Source organism: Octodon degus, unplaced genomic scaffold (assembly GCF_000260255.1).
Source record: "Octodon degus isolate 3935 unplaced genomic scaffold, OctDeg1.0 scaffold00142, whole genome shotgun sequence".
NCBI classification, from domain to species: domain Eukaryota; kingdom Metazoa; phylum Chordata; class Mammalia; order Rodentia; family Octodontidae; genus Octodon; species Octodon degus.
Window position 1 is genome coordinate 5505923 of NW_004524718.1, and position 16711 is coordinate 5522633.

The 16711-nt window shown below is 36.1% G+C and overlaps 1 protein-coding gene across 2 annotated transcripts in view; it reads right to left on the reverse strand.

The window, feature by feature from the left end:
* The window catches only part of Fbxo4 (F-box protein 4), a 36798-nt gene extending 20139 nt beyond the window's left edge, over nucleotides 1–16659 (reverse strand). For both annotated transcript variants that reach the window (XR_002818192.1, XM_004641798.2), the window contains exons 1-6: nucleotides 16447–16659; nucleotides 14088–14323; nucleotides 8596–8816; nucleotides 6918–6993; nucleotides 6609–6784; nucleotides 3793–3968 (exon numbers count right to left, since the gene is read on the reverse strand). Coding sequence is in view for 1 of the 2 variants with exons in the window: in XM_004641798.2 (XP_004641855.1) it covers nucleotides 3793–3968; nucleotides 6609–6784; nucleotides 6918–6993; nucleotides 8596–8816; nucleotides 14088–14323; nucleotides 16447–16635 (1074 nt within the window). In the remaining variant the exon portion in view is untranslated. The remainder of the gene's footprint in view (nucleotides 1–3792; nucleotides 3969–6608; nucleotides 6785–6917; nucleotides 6994–8595; nucleotides 8817–14087; nucleotides 14324–16446) is intronic.
* Nucleotides 16660–16711: the final 52 nt, after the last annotated feature.

Consider the following 16711-nt stretch of genomic DNA (forward strand, 5'->3'; position numbering starts at 1 on the left):
ATACACAGAGCAGCAGTGGACTAGAACTGAGTACTCAGAAATAACTCCATACAACCAGAGTCAACTTATTTTCACCAAAGTTTCTGTAAAAAATTTATCTAAAGAAGCAACCATCCTTTTAATAAATGGTGCTGGGAAAAATGGGTTTTCATATGTTTAAGAATGAATGTAGATCCTGTCTCAGTTACTCTTCTTTCATTGCTGGGGCAAATATCTGACACTCAAAATGAAGGAAGGGAAAGTTTATTTAGCTCACAGTGACTGGAAGTTTTAGCCCATGATCAGCCGGTCCAAGGCAGACTGGCACATGGCAGTGGGCAGCAATTTATGGCAGTGGCAAAGAGCAGAGAGCAAAATGGAGGAGTAGCAGCAATAAATGGCAACAGAGAGGAAGTCTGTCTCTCTTAAATTGCATTCAGGCTCTCTGCCCCAGGCTAGAGGAAGTACTCACTCCCACAATCCCAGCAGTACTAAAACCCATAATCCCAGCCTTGATCATGTTATGAGGCTTTGGGGGGACAAACAGACACAAACCATAACAAATCCCTACCTTTCACCAGTAACAAATACTAACTCAAGGTTGAACAAAGACTTAAATGTAAGATGTGAAATAATGAAAACTATTAAGGTAAAACATAAAGACACAGGTGTAGGCAAATCTACCTTAAATAAGACCTTCAAATCACTGGAAACAAAAATAAAACTTAGGCAAATAGAACTATATAAAACTAAAAAGCTTCTACACTTCTAAGGAAAGAATCATCAGCATTAGGAAACAACTTAGAGAATGAAGAATATTTGTTAAATACACTTCTGATGTGAAGCTGATATCTAGAATATACCAGAAATTCAAAATCTCAATAGCAAGAGAACTTATACATACACCATATCAAGAAATTGGATCATATGTAATTGAAAAGCTTCTGCACAGTAAAAGAAGCAACCAGCTCAGTGAAAAGACAACTTATAGACTAGGAAAATTTTTTGCTAGATAATCCTTAGAGGACCTATATCTAGAATATGTAAATAAATAAAAAATATTAGACCCTCCCCAAATAAAAGACTCAACAAAAATGGGCAACTTCACAAAATCAGACACTTCACAGAAGTACAAATGACCAAGAAATACATGAACAAATGCCCAACAACACTGGCCATTAGAGAAACGAAAATTAAAGCAACACTGAGATTCACCTCACCACAGAAAGAATGGCCGTCATCAAGATCAACTAATAACAAATGCCAGTGAGGCTTGCAAGAAAAAAGGAGCCCTCCTACACTGCTGCTGGTAATATGAACTAATACAACCACTTCAGAAATCAGGATAGAGATTCCTCAAAAATCTGATCCAGGTATTGTCCTTCTAAGTACCTTCCCTAAAGAGATAAAGACAGCATATTAGAATGATACATGCATACCTATGTTTAAAGCAGCACATGGAGGCATGAAACCATGATATTAAGGGACATAAATCAGATATACATTTAAATACTGCATGTTTTCCCTTATGTGAGAAACTCAAAGCATAAATAAAGATCAAAATAAAAGAGAATAGGAAGTTTGGAAAAAGATCTTTCTCAAGTGGAAAGATCAAAAAATAGAAGGAAGGCAGGATGGAAGGTGGGGGAAAAGGAATTTTTAAAAAAGGAATTAATATCCAATATGTACATGTACCAACTCTACATAAGGAATACAGATGTTATACATTACAAACATTTTCCATAAAAGGGGAAGAAAATCAAGAGATGAATGGATGGGAGAGGGATAAAGGGCAAAGTGGATAAAAAAGCAATTACAATGCATTGTGTACATATACCAATTTCCCACAAGGAATAGAAATACTAGACACTCAAATATTACCTATAAAATAATGAAAAAAAAAGAATTCTAAAAAAATGGACAATTGACAAACATTTTTTAAAAAGAATCAAATGACCAATAAGTACACAAAAAGTGTTCAACATGAGGATCATGAGAGAACTATGAATCAAATTCTTCATGAGATATTTCTTCATTTCCATACCTATTATCAAAGACAGATAACAAGATCTGGTCAAGATGTGGAGAAAAGAGAATCCATACACGCTATTAGTGGAAATGTACATCACCATAAGCATTATGGAAAACAGTATGGAGATTCCTCAAAAATTATAAACAGTACTACCATACAATGCAGCAATCCCACTAATAAATACATGTATCCAAAGGAAATGAAATGTTAAAGAGACACCTGCATTCCCACATTCATTGCAGTGTCATTTACAACTGACAGAACAGAATCAACCAATGAATGGTTAAAGAAAAATATGGTATATACACAATGAATAATATTCTTTTGAGAAAAAAAGAATAATAATAGAATAGCTATTTGTGACATCACTATGAAGGGACAATCATTATGTTATGTGAAACAAACCAGACACAGAAAAACAGGTGCCAAATGATCTTACTTATACATGGAATCTTAAAAAGCTGAGAGGAAACCCAGAGGTTGAGAAGAGTAGAAAAGAAGAAACAGAGAAAGGTTGATCAATGGGACTGTTATTGTTACACAGGAGTAAGTTCTGAGGTATATTTTTAAAATGTAGAAGTAAGGATTTTGAATGTCTTCTTTATAAAGAAATAATAAATATTTGAAGAAAATAGCATGCTTAATCTCAGATATTTCATGATGTATATGTGTGTTGTAATATCACGTAGTACCCCACTACTTCGTAAATTTTTATGGTTTTTATATAATAGTTAAAATATAAGTTTAAGGATTTGAAAAACAAGTGTTGAAAACTGCCACTTCTAATTGTAGGGCTAAAACTCCCACCACTCAGGAGGGTACACCTTTCTTACTAGCCTTCACCTTGTATTCCAAAGAGCTGCTAGAGCACGAGGGACAAAACACAAGAGAAGAATGAAGAAGATCCCCTAAATTTTTCAGCAAAAGCATCCCATAATTAAACTACATCTTGTGAATTAACAAAATAAAAGACACAGTCTTTTCTTTTAATGTTTTTGGTGGTTCTGGAGATAAAACCTAGAGCCTCATGCATGCTAACCAAGCACTCTACCACTCAGCTACATCCACAAGACATAACCACCTATATATATATTTTTTAATTCTTAAAGCATAATACATTGATGCTGTTGCTCTAACTGGAGAGACAAGTAGGGAGCAGGTATAGAGGCAAGGACTGATCATCTGAGATTTGTTAACACCAAACTGTTAAAGTTTACATTATATGCTAGTCCATTAAAAGAATATGAATACAAAAAACAAAACTGGTATGGTTTGGATAAATGCCCCAAAAGTCTACCTGTTAAAAGCCTGCTTGGTCTCCACCTGGTGATGCTATCAGAAGGTGGTGAAACTTAAGAGGTGGGCCCTAGTGGGAGATCTGATGTCCTTGAAGGGAAAACAGCATGTCAGCCCTTTTCTTTCATTCCTGGACAAGCAACAGACCAAACAACCATGGACTGAAAGTTTTAAAATGAGTCAAAATTTTTTTTTAAATCTACAGTATTAGAGATTGATCCCAGGTTCTTTTTTTCTTCTGTTTTCTTTGTTTGTTTTTAGACAAATTCTCATCAAGTTGCTAAGTTATTCAGGCTGACAACAAACGTTCATTCCTCCTCCCTTAACCTCCCAGAGTGATGAGATTGTAAGTACGTACCATCACACCTGACTTCTCTCCTCTTTTTAAGTACATTGCCTCAGGTAACTGTCATAAACTTAGAAAGGTAACACAAAAGTCAAATAGAAAAGTGAAATTTTTATCACCAGAGAAGCTAAGGCCTTACCATCCATGGGTGGTTTATGCGACTGAGATGCAGTTCATGGGCCAAATAAAAACAAGGCATTCTTTTTACATGTGCTTCAGAAATACAAGATAAAACCAGCATTGGTCTTCCTAAAGATCCAAAAGCTGGATCTGTCATTGCCATAATGTGAGAAAATTCATCTTCCCATTCATGTCCTAAAGAAAATAAGCCAGATATATTAATTGTTTTCATAATTATTTTTAAAATAATAAAATAAGTCACTGTCCCGCCATAACACTAGAACAAGTAGCTTTTTGAGGATAATTTTGGTGAAGTGAAAGCGCAAAAAATTCACAATAGCATTCAAATGTCTCAATAGTTGAAAAGTAAAAATATTATATACATTTTTCTCCCAAAAAACTACAGCTGCCTTATTTACAAATTTTAAGAATATAGTTATATCTAGATTTTTAAATTAAAAATATCTATTTTTATTGAATGTTTAGACTATTTATATACATCATGGAAAGCATAATTCTAAAATGAAACTCAGAGCACCTGTGTAAATCCTTTCCCCTTGAGGTGTTGGAGAACATATAATAATTACATATCCCTCCTAAGACTAGGTTTTAAGACAAATCTGACTTTAAGAAAGAGACTGAGCTAATTAAAGTGAACCTTTAAAAAGGGCTTTTCCTATTGAAAGAAATTACATGAAAGAGATCCTTCACTTCTGGACTTGAAGATGAAGAAAGTCATACAAGGAATTTCAGAAAGCTTCCAAATAAAGGTTTCAGTTAGCAGCAACAAAAGTATTAAGACTTCAGTCTTATAACAATAAGGAACCCAACACATCCAATGGTGAGTCTGGAAGTGGATTCTTTCTCAGAGTCTTGAAGAGTGCATAATATACCCAATACCCTAAATTCAATCTGTAAGATAAAAACACAATTCTACCACATCTAGACTTCTGACACAGAGAACTGTGTTCAAATACGTGTCATATTAAGACATTAAATTTGAAGTAGTTTGTTTTATATCAATTGAAAAATAAATAATTTTTTTTGTATTTTAGGGAAGGGTCTACAGGGTATTCAGGGTCTCACTACTCATTGACTCCTGATTCTCTTGTTTATAACCTCGAAAGTGCTGGGATTACAGGTGCACACCACCACACCCAGTCTCAATTGCTGTCTCAGCACACTCCAGGGCCAGGGCCGGCATGGCAGGCATGGGGATTGAACTCCCAGATCCCTGTGCCTGCTTGCAGGTGCTTTAATCTGCTGAGCTATTTGGCCAGCCCTTGAATAAAATCTTAATGTGATCACCAACATGGTACATTTAAATCTATCATTCCCCTTAGATTTTGACTGTACAATCTATTCTTCATTCCTTTTCCTCTATTTTCTAGCCTTCTTTTGAAGTGAGCTTTTATCATTTTACTACTGTATTAGTTAGTTATAGCTGCATTATACTTCTTTAGTTATTAAAGGATTTGTAATAAACATTCTTTTTTTAAATGTATTTAGTATAGTGTCTACAGGGTCTTACTACACAGATCGGACTCATAGTGATCTTCCTGTTTTCAGCCACCCAAGCATTGAGATTACAGGTGTGTGCCACCATGCCCAGTCTCAATCAATGTCTCAGCATGCCCTGGGGGGAGGGCTGGCATGGCATGCCAGGGATTGAACCAGGGACTCTGCACTCTGCCTAAGCAGGCACTTTAGTCCGCTGAGCTATCTGGCCGGCCTTGTAATAAACATTCTTACCTATAAGTCTACTTTTAAAAATATATTTTACAAATAGAAATAATCCTATAATCCATTAATTTTCCTTTAAATAATTAAAAGTAAATTAGAAAAAACTTTGGAATATGTAGCTATATTGTTTACATTTCAAGGTTCTTCATTTATTTTTGTAAATGCAAATTTCTACCTGGTATCATACTATTTTGTCTGAATAGTTTCCTTTAAGATTTCTTACAATGAGATTTACTGAATATACATACAGTATATATATAGATAGATAGATAGATAGATATAGATATAGATATATGTATAAAGATACATATATATTTAATTAGAAGGACTGGTAATGCTACTTCTTTTTAAATTTGTTTATTAGGAAAAAAGGAAGAGGGGTCAAAAAACTGATGGAAGAAGGAAGGAAGGATGGAAAGGGGGATGAAAACCATGGAATTAAGATGTAACAGGCAGGTTTATCAATTCCCCAAAAGAAAGGTAAACACCATGTACTACGAACATACTAATAGAAATGGTTTGCCCTCATGAATGGATTGATGGCAGTAGAAAAAAAAGGCCTTTGGGGAAGTGATTCTCTTTCTTTTGCTATTTTTCCAAGTGAGGGTCTATTCACTTTTCCTTCTTGTTCAGAATGAAAGAGCCATTAGCAGTGGGCTGTGCCACCTTGTGCTAAATGAAAGAGCAAATGTTCTGTATAAATTATTTGAATATAGTCATAGGTGGAAAATGTCAGTAATAAAAAGTGAGAAGTATATCATAAGAAAACATTATATAGCCATAATATCAAGCTTTGATGTGCATCAAAATTCCCTCAGGTACTGATATGAACAGATGTCCATGATTCACCTCAAATCTATGAACCACAAGCCATTAGGGTAAGAACTGGCCAGATATATGTTTAACAAGATCACTGCATGATCCTAATACAAAGCAACAGCTGAGAAACCACTGTTAATGGTAATGGTAAGAAAATCAGAGTGATAAAACTATCAAATTTTTAAGATAACTCATTAAGTACTTAAAGTTATTTTTTATTTGTTTGGCTTGCAAAGGCTGATGCTTTTGAAAAGAAAATAAGAGTGTGCTTACTTTTATGAGCTTCAGCATTTGCAACATAGATGAACCCATCTACAACTTCACAGACCTTTTGAATTTGTGGAATTACACTGTACCGGCTTCTCTGTTGGTCATCTCCTTCAAGCTGCAGGTTGAACATCTTGTTAACTGCACTTGTATGTTCTTCCCTTGCTCTATCCCTTTCCTTTCTATATGGAAAAAGTAAAAAATATGATCATTCCATACGCAGTAAACAGATTCCATTCTAAAATTTTTAGGTATGTCAACAAGTGGGTAGACTTATTTGGTAACTGAATATAATAATCAAGATATTGAATTTACCTTGTAGTTGAATACAGTATCAGGATGTTGAATTTATGTTGGTTGCTCAACTGAAAACTGACTCCTGATCCAATACCTAAAGAAAAAAATAATCAGCAAAACAAACTGATAAATGATAGCAAAAAAAAGGCTAGAAAATGTGTTACCTAATGAAAGCAAAACTAACAAAGAAGAACTACAGATTATACACAGCTTTGTAATAAAATGCAGTGTTCATGTTGAAAAGAAGATGCTATATGGAACTTTCATTCTGATGATAATGAAGATATGGGTAAAGAACAAAGAACTGCTAGGTTCATCATGGTCTTTTTATATCATTATCAACATCCTCTGTTTAGACACAAAAACATAAAAAATATCTACACCCTTTAGGGTTACTGTAAGTATTGAGATCCCATACATAAAATTCCTGGTTGAGTGACTAGTAAATAACAAGCGCTAAATATTAGCTTCTTAGTCCTTTACTTAGTATAGTGATTGAATGCTGTCATCTGTATTTCTTAACCTCTTCCATCCTTTGGTTGTTAACATTCAGGGCCTGATATCTCTTATTTAGACTTCTTAAATCACTTCTATCCAGTGTCCTATATCTTTTGTGCCACTAATTATTCTTTCTTCTGAGTGAAGTTGGAGAAACTGCTTAATAATATTTATGTTTCTTTTCTACCTTCAGGTAGAAAAATAAAACCTTAGTAATATGTGACCTCACTTACCTCCTGAGAAATGCCTGTAGGAGGTACTCTTGAGATCACCTCACGAGATCACCATGAGATACACCTCTAATGGCATTATATCAATTAATTTGTTTAAATAAGATATGTCATGCCAACTCACATCACCATTCTAAGAAGTACATGCATTTAGTTTTGCAGTGTTGGGACTCTTGCAAGCTGATCCTTGTCCTCCAGGCAGGGTGGTTACTCCACAAGAAAAACATGGGAATCAGATCAACCATGTTCTTAAACATTGTTGTCCATACTTAACTTCTATAAATTATCCTCTTGACACATCTAACCTCAGCCAAGCCTGTCCCATACCATTCTGCATTTCTCTGCCAGCGAGGTAACCCACATTCTTCTCTGATCTTGTAAGAGTTGAGGCTTATGGAGATTAGCATTTTTAAACAGTTCAGCTGCTGATTAGAGGATGAAATTTCATAACTACAAATTTGCTTGATCCTTACTTTTCCACCTAGGAGCTAATTGTATCAAATTCTATTCATTTATACACTTATCCCTGCTATTAGAGCAAAATGATTTGCAAGGAACTGAAAAATGTCACATTGTTTGTTCTACATCTCTGCAATCATAACATCTAAAAAGTTTTTCCAATAAATAAGCATAAGGTAAATTGTATTATTATACATATCTTACCAAATATTTACAGGTTTTTTTCATACGAGAGAAAGTGCTTATACAGCTCTTTTTCAAACAGCATCGTAACACCAATTTACTTTCACATAATATTAAATTCTGTATTATATAAATTTGAGGAATTAAGAGAAAACTTCTCATAATGCTTAAAGTAATTGTTTCAGTCCAGTGGGACATGGGAGGTGGGGTGATGAGGACACCTCCAAATTACTGTATTTCATTATACAAGAATTCATTAAAAATGAATTTCTCTTTGTCAAGCTCAAAGTGTCTTGAGTTACTATGTACAGTAACATGAAAATTACCATCAATCTGTCTGTGAGGTAAACCAGCAGTTGGACTAAGTTCATCAGAAGACATCAAGCTCAACACCAAAGATGTATTCAGTTCTTCTAAACCTGGTCCAAACATAGCGAATCGTGGTTCATTCTGAATGATCAACGAGTGTAAAAAGGAGGTGACGGCTCCATACATAGGACGGCTGGATTTCAAAGCTCTTCTTGTACATGGACTGCACATTTTATAACTGTATAAAATTGTCACAATTAGAAATTAACAGATAGATGATAACCACGTTTGAGACGCCATCATTCTGAGCAACCTAAGAAATCACTTGCAGTTAAATAGAAAGTTTTCCTGAAGCCATAACCTTTTAAATTAAATAGATGATTTTATGGTTAATTGGACAGTTTAGGTAGGTATTTTCAAAGCAGGCATATCAGAATCTGTGTCTGTCTTTAGTCACAAAAATGCAATTTATTTCCAAAACTCTCCCCCCAAAAAAGTCATATCTAGCTTGGCAATGGTGGAGCACACCTACAATCCCAGCACTTGGAAGGCTGAAGCATGAGGATGATGGGAGTTTCAAGACCAGCCTGGGATACAAAGTGAGTGCAAGGCCAGCCTCAACTGCATAGTGAGACCCTGTCTCAAAAAGAGAAAAAAAAAATTCTTATCTCTACTAACAACTTTCTCACCTGAATAAGGCAGCAAGTCAAAACTTGGTTTGTTTGAATTTGCTAAGGAAGACTTAACAAGGGAACATTAAAAAATCCTCAAAACTCACTACTTCACAGCAAGTTGCAATCTGCACTCAAAAGTCAGGATTCATGTATATCTTGACTTGGCTCTCAGAAACCTACTGAGTGGCTGGCAGTGTGCACAATTTAGGACCTAGAATAAATAAGTGGACAAACTTGTAATCTAAACTTTTGACCTGCCTGCTATTTCTTGACCCCAACTTGTTCCTTACATGAAGGTTCAATCTTCACTATTCGGGTTACTGTTTTTAGCAGAAGGTAGGAAAACAACTTTGTAGTAGTTAGAATGTTATCCTAATGTATATTGTTTACTTTATTGTAAATAATGGTGAGCAGTGGTCACCATTTAGTAGTTTTATATTCCTTTAAAAAATAAAAATAAAAAATAAAAATATTTAAGGGCTGGCAAGATAGCTCAGCAGACTAAGCACCTGCTTAGGCAAGCGCAGGAACCGGGGTTCAATCCCTGGTACCACATGCCACACCAGCCCTGCCCCTAAGTGTGCTGATCCGACCGCCAAGACCAGGCTGGTGGCACATGCTTGTAATACCAGCACTTAGGAGGCTGAAAACAGGAGGCTCACTATGAGTCTGAGCTGCACAGTCAGTCCTTGTACCAAATACATAAAATTTTAATAAAATGTTTAAAGGCAACCAATATTTTTGAAAATACACCATGTTTGGTAAGAAAATCACTCAATGTGTAACACAATTAATGCTGTGAGTATAAGTCATATAAAAGAAGTATGTTGGGACTAAGACTGGAAGAGAGCAACCTAATAAAAGGAGGTGTTTTGAATTATTTTTCAACGTTTTGCTACAAATAAATGCAATAAAAATAAATTGAAAAAAAGAATTTAACAGAAAAGAGACTTAGCCAATTATTCATTCAAGAATATATAATTTTTGAGCACTTGCTAGGTATAAGAATATAAGCATAATATAGTCCCAATCTTCAAGGGGTATGGTGGAAACTAAACACCATTATAAATGTATGCAGAGTACTATGACAGAGAAAAAGACAAGGCAGGGAGGCTGAAGAAGCTCTCCTCAAGAAGTGGTGACTGACTTTCTGGACTTTCATGTAAATTCTCTTATGGACACTTGGTCTAACACTTCAATGGGCAACATTCACTAATAGGTTAGAGGGTCTCAACTGGAAGTTTTTATTCCCCCATTCCAGAATATCTAGCAATAGATAGAATTTAGTGTGAATAATAAAGGTACGTTATACAGAAGTTAGCATAATTTCCTTAGAAATTAAAAACATTTACAAAGGCTATTAATAGAATTATATTTCTTAAGTACTTTTATCAACAACTTCAAATGTTACAGTTCACTACAGGGTTTCAGAATAAATCCTGAGAGGATTTGACTGACCTTGTCAGACACAAAAGTTACATTTTTTGTTATATAGATCTTACTTTATCTTGGTTTTAACCATCCAGCAGAAAAGTATAAAAACAAAGTATAAAAAGTAAAGCCATATTAATAGGCTGAGCTATAAAAGGCTCAAGTCAACAACTTCTGACATTGCCAGTCCTATGGATAACCCACTACTATTATGGACTACTGGACTATATTGTAATATTTTGCTGAATTCATGCACCCACAATATTTAAATGGCAATGGAATACTCATCTCTGACAAAACTAAACAAAAAAAGGGGATATAAATGAAGGACCATTTTTTATCTGTATATTCAAAATAGGACAGATATACAGCCACTTTCTCTTAATTCAATGAATAGAAAGATTTGTACTAATAGTGTTTGTGGACCAGATATCATGTCTACATCTTGTACTATGAATAACCACTAAGAAGACAACAATATGCAATGTGTTAATTATTGAAACTGTCCTACTAATTGGTTTTGAAACTGACTCTTTGCTATTTCTCAATAAAATTATTTTAAAAATAAATAAATATTAAACATACAAGGAGGTGTAAACGTTCCTTATAGAGCACTTAGGGTGGGGCCAGGGAGATGGCTCAGTGGAATAAGTGCTTCCCTGGCAAGTGCAAGGGCCTGAGTTCAATCCCCAGTTCCACAAAAGAAAAAGAAAAGAAAAAAGAACACTTAGGAAACTGAGAATTTTATAAAACAATTCAGTTTCTTTTAATAGATAGTAAACTCCAAAATAACAATTTTTTCATTATATCAGAAATTAAAATATAGTTGCCCACAAAATAAAACCTAAAGCATTTTATTGCTTTAAGTCTTCTAAATAAATCATACTGGCAAAGATAAGCACTAATCTAATAAAATTATCTGTATTAGGAACCTTATAATTCACAAAGGCAAAAACAGCAAAACCTAACTTTGAAGTTAGATGGACCTAGAAGAGCTTTACCCTGTCAGTTATAAGGTCTGATCAGAAAAAAAAGGGAGTATTTAAATTTAAAAATTTTTATTGCAATAAAGCATATTCGCCTTTGCTTATTCCCCCTTGCTTTGAACACACTTATCCCATCATTCTTGTCACTCCCTGAAGCAGTTATGGAAATTCTCATTTGTATCTTTAGTTGCACCATCTCAAAGTCCTTAGTCAATTCAGTTATCTTGTTTTTTTTTTTCAGAACCGGGGGTTGAACTCAGGCCCTTGTGCTTGCCAGGCAAACACTTATTCTACTGAGCTACATCCCTGGCCCCCAATTCAGTTATCTTTCATGGCCATTTTGACTTTGAGGAAGAGCCAGAAATCACAAGATGCCAGACTCCATGAATAAAGTGGATGCAGCACTCCATAATATTTTCGGGAGCCTGTGTTTCCATTAGATAGCTTTATAGTAGCGTTTACCATATTTTAATAACACCTTGTAAAGACATACAAAAGAAGACCTCCAGAACTGCTTCAGAAAGTGGCGTTGAGGTGTGTACAAAGTGGGGGGGCATTTTGAGGGCACTTAGTGGCAATGTGACTTTTATAATAATTACATTTTTTAATATCAACTGTATATTTTGATCACTGCATGTATATAATTCTCTTGTAATCTGAACTTCAGTTTCTTCTACGTTATTGCACAATAAAATCACAGGGTTATAAGGATTATAAACAGTTTATCTGATCTTTTTTGCTATTTCCTGGGGAAAATCTGGTGCCTCATCATACAATAAACTTGATGCTATAGTTGGCTCTGTGGCAGTGCCATTTGCTGAAATTATATACAACAAATCATGTACACTTTGATGAACTAGTTTAACAGATCTGGAATAAAATTTGGGGAATCTTGTACACAGCTACTGAATCTAGCACAGCAAAACAATACGTCACTAAATTATAAATATTCTTTTAATTTCTTTTATAATCCCTTATCCTTGGAGCTTTCAGTAGAGTTGGTTATATTCAGACCCAGTAGTCTTATCTGACATAGCACGACAGATTCCAATACGAATAGTCCCTTAAAAACTACGACCTTAGGCAAACATTAACTCTTTCAACTTTAATTCTACATCCATAACATTAAAAAAATGTTTGACATTTTTACCATTTGTGGTACTATTTGTACCACATATAATTTTTTCAACACTAAATAGGCACCATAAGGGCATAATGTCAAACATGAGGACTGAATAAGTTAACATACACAAAGTCCCCCATAGAAGTGTGCCTAAGGAGAGTCACATGGGGAGAAGACACTCTCTCAGGCTTTCACAGAGAGCACATTGGCCAAGCAATGGCCGTGACTCATCCACATGGCTGCACTGACAAAGGTTCTACAATCTGAGGTACAGGATCTCAGGATAAATCCTGAGGGCATTTCACTGACCTTGTCAAACCAAAAAGCTACAACTCTTGTTGCATAGGTTCTGCTTTACCTTGGTCTTAACCATCCAGTAGAAAAGTATGAAGATGAAATATAGGAAGTAAAGCCATGTTGTTATGTTGAGCTGTGGGGGACTCACGTCAATAATTTCTGACATTGCCAATTAAACAGAAAACTCAATGCTATTATGGGCTTCTGTACTCTTTTAGAATATTTTGCTGAGTTTACACACCTATAATATTCAACAATGGAACTTAAAAAAAAATTGGGGTATACCTATGAATGTCCATTTTGTATCTGTGTATTCAAAGTGGTTGGGATAGATATATAGTTGCATTCTCTTAATGAATAGAATGATTTTTTTCTAATGGTGTTTGTAAGTAGGATCACAAGTCTGCATCTTGTACAGCAATTAACCACTAAGAAGAATATATGCAGTGTATTATTTGTTGAAACTGTACTTACAATTTGATTTGAAACTGTCTGATTGCTATATGTTTATCAATAAAACTTTGAAAAGAAAAAAAAAAAAAACAAAGTCCCCCATAGAATCCAATAGAACAAATCTACAGTCATTGCAATTCTTTTATGTACTAACAAATGTTGATGCTTTTAAGTAATAAAATCTTACTTTTTCTTCCCTGCCAAAATACTGATCTCTTAGTCATTCTTTTTCTCAACATGGAGAGTTATTTACTATTTAACAAGACAACAAGTGCTCTAAAGAAAATCAAACTTTAAAGAAGTATTTTATTTTTTTACCATTTGTATTACATATAATTATTTCAACACTAAACAGGCACCATAAGGGCATAATGTCAAAGCTGAGGTGCTCCTACAAAGGAAAACAGTTAAGTCAATGCTTTATTTGAGAAGAGGACACTTAGAACCCAAATCCATGCAACAAGTTAGTAGTAGGGCCAGGACTAACATAGGCTACTGGTGGAACAAAATTATTAACTTTTTAATTCTTAAAACTGGATACTTACACAGCCATGTAATCAAATAATGCACTGTCAGTGACTTCAGATACAGGCTTTTTTAAGATTTCTAGATCTGGAAGAGATTTCCAGTCAACAGAAGACCAACGAGGAAGATCCCGTAAAAGAAAGTATCTCCACAGAATTGGATCCCGTACAATTTCATTCCAATAATGATTTGTACTTCCCAACTGACACAGATCATATGGTGAAAGAAATGACAAAATATATAGTTGTACATCAACCTGAAACAGAAGAAATCAGAAAATTTATCCTAGTTGTTGCTTGATGATAGAGAACAAAAAATTATTGTACTAAATAAGTCAATTGAAATAATATTTTTAATAGTTAAACATATCATTCTGAAGTTATTTTCCTTCCACAAAGGGAGAAGTCTAAGTGAATGTCCTAATTTCTGATACACTGATACTTTTAAGAAATTAACACTGTCTTGCTGTTTTTCAGGTATAATAATTGGTTCTTCTAAGTTTTTTTTTTTTTCAGAACCGGGTATAGAACTCAGGCCCTTGTGATTGCCAGGCAAGCATTTATCCTACTGAGCCATCTTCCCGGCCCCAGTTCTTGTAATTTCTGATGGATATTCTGATATTCCAATTATTTATATTAAAGGAATAATTTGTGCTTCAAAATAAAACCTTTATCAAGAGGTTAATTTTCTAATGCTATCATTAAAGAATGCAGATTTGTCATTTAAGTTCCTCTATATAATCTAGTATGTGGAACTTAAAATGACAAGAAAGTAGAAGAGAGACTATTAGAAAAGAGGAAAAGAGTAAGATGCAAGGTATAATGGTATAAGCATGGGTCATAGAGGGGATAAATATGATAGGGAGTGAAATGATTAAAGTATGTTATGTATAAGTATGAATTTTTAAAAATGAAAGTAATTAATCTATATAGCCAATTTATTTTTTTTTAAATTTTTATTTATTTGTGTGTGTGTGTGTGTCCAGCTCAGCCCATCAGGGGGCGGGGCTGGCTGGCATGTGGTGCTGGGGGATTGAACCGTTGTCCCTGGGCTTTGCTTACTTTAGCTTGTTCTAAGTAGGTGCTTTAGACCACTGAGCCATCTCACCAGCCCCTATATAGCCAATTTAAAAAGTTGGAAAAAATAACATTGAGATTCCATCTCACCTTTGCCAGAATGGCTATTCTTAAGAAAAAAACATTAAATTCTGTTGCAAATATGGGGGCAAAGAAACCCTTCTACACTTGTGGGAAAGTACTTTAGCACAACTACCTTGGAAATCAGTGGGGAGGATCTTCAAAAACTAAATATATAACCACATAACCCAGCTATGCCACTCCCCTTATGTACATAAAGGTTTTCATGTCAGCACACTGTGCAGAGTGCATACTCACATGTATGGTGGTAAAATCCAAAGAGCCAAGATAAAGAACCAGCCTCGGTGCTCATCAACAGGTTAAAAAATAAAGAAAATATAGTGTATATATACATAGTGTAGTATGTATAAGAACAAAATGTCAGTGGCAGAAAAACGTTGGAACTAGAGATCATCATGTTAAGTGAATAAACTACTCAGGAAGGCAAGCAGCAAGTGCAGCAAGTAATGTATATTTTCCCTAATATTTGGAAACAAGAAAGAAAGAAAGAAAGAAAGAAAGAAAGAAAGACAGACAGACAGACAGACAGACACAGACAGAGACACAGGAAAATAGTTGGAAGGCGTCACTAGACAAAAGGAAGGGAATAAGGACATGGGGAGAGAATGTATGTAAAGGAAAGTGTGGAGAGATGGAAACAACCAAAATGTGATATGAGTGCACAGAAATACACTGAAACCTAGTATTTTGTAAAATTAATATGCAGGAATTGTTTCAAAGAACACTGAGAAGAGAAGGACCTCGGAGACATTCGAAGGCTGCAGTTTTCAAGTTAGGATGGTCATCGGAGGGAGATGTCAATAATCCAAATAAGACACAGAATGCAACAATTGCCCAAAATTCCTACTTCACTATCTAAAGTGAAAGCTAACACTGTATAATGTGTATAATATTTATGTCCTGTGGACAGTGTGACTTGGTCATTTTTGTCGAACTGAGTGGTGTGTTCTGAATCCGCAGTCGGATATCACCACGCCCCTGGACAGCGCTTCGCGAGTGGGCTTGGCCACACTGGGCCGGCCGGCGGACGGCGAAAGCGACCCCGCTGTGAAGTGTCATTTCCTCAACCCGCAGTTCAGGGTGCTTCGGTGCTACGCGCCTGCTCGGAGGGGAGAAACCCTGCGGTCCAGGCGGCTGTCCGTCAGGGTGCCCGCGAAGAAGAGCTCCGCCGTGCCCTCGGCGGGCGGCGGCAGCCGGGGGTCCAGGCAGGGCCCGCGCTCACCGGCAGCCGCGTCAGGACGCTGCTCTCCTCCCCCGCCTCCTCGCGAGAGGCCGTCCTTGCCGCCCGCTCCTTGCCCACCGACTGCCAGAAGGTCCGCCAGCCGCTGAGGATGGCCGACTCCAGGCGGCCCCAGTCGCTTGCGGGCGGCGGCGAGGGGCCCGGCTCGCTTCCTGCCTCGCTTCCCGCCATGGCCGCCGGGCCTCTCGACGCCGGGCACCGCCCCCTCCCCCGCCCTGTCCCAGCTCGCCCCGCCCCCGGCCCGTCC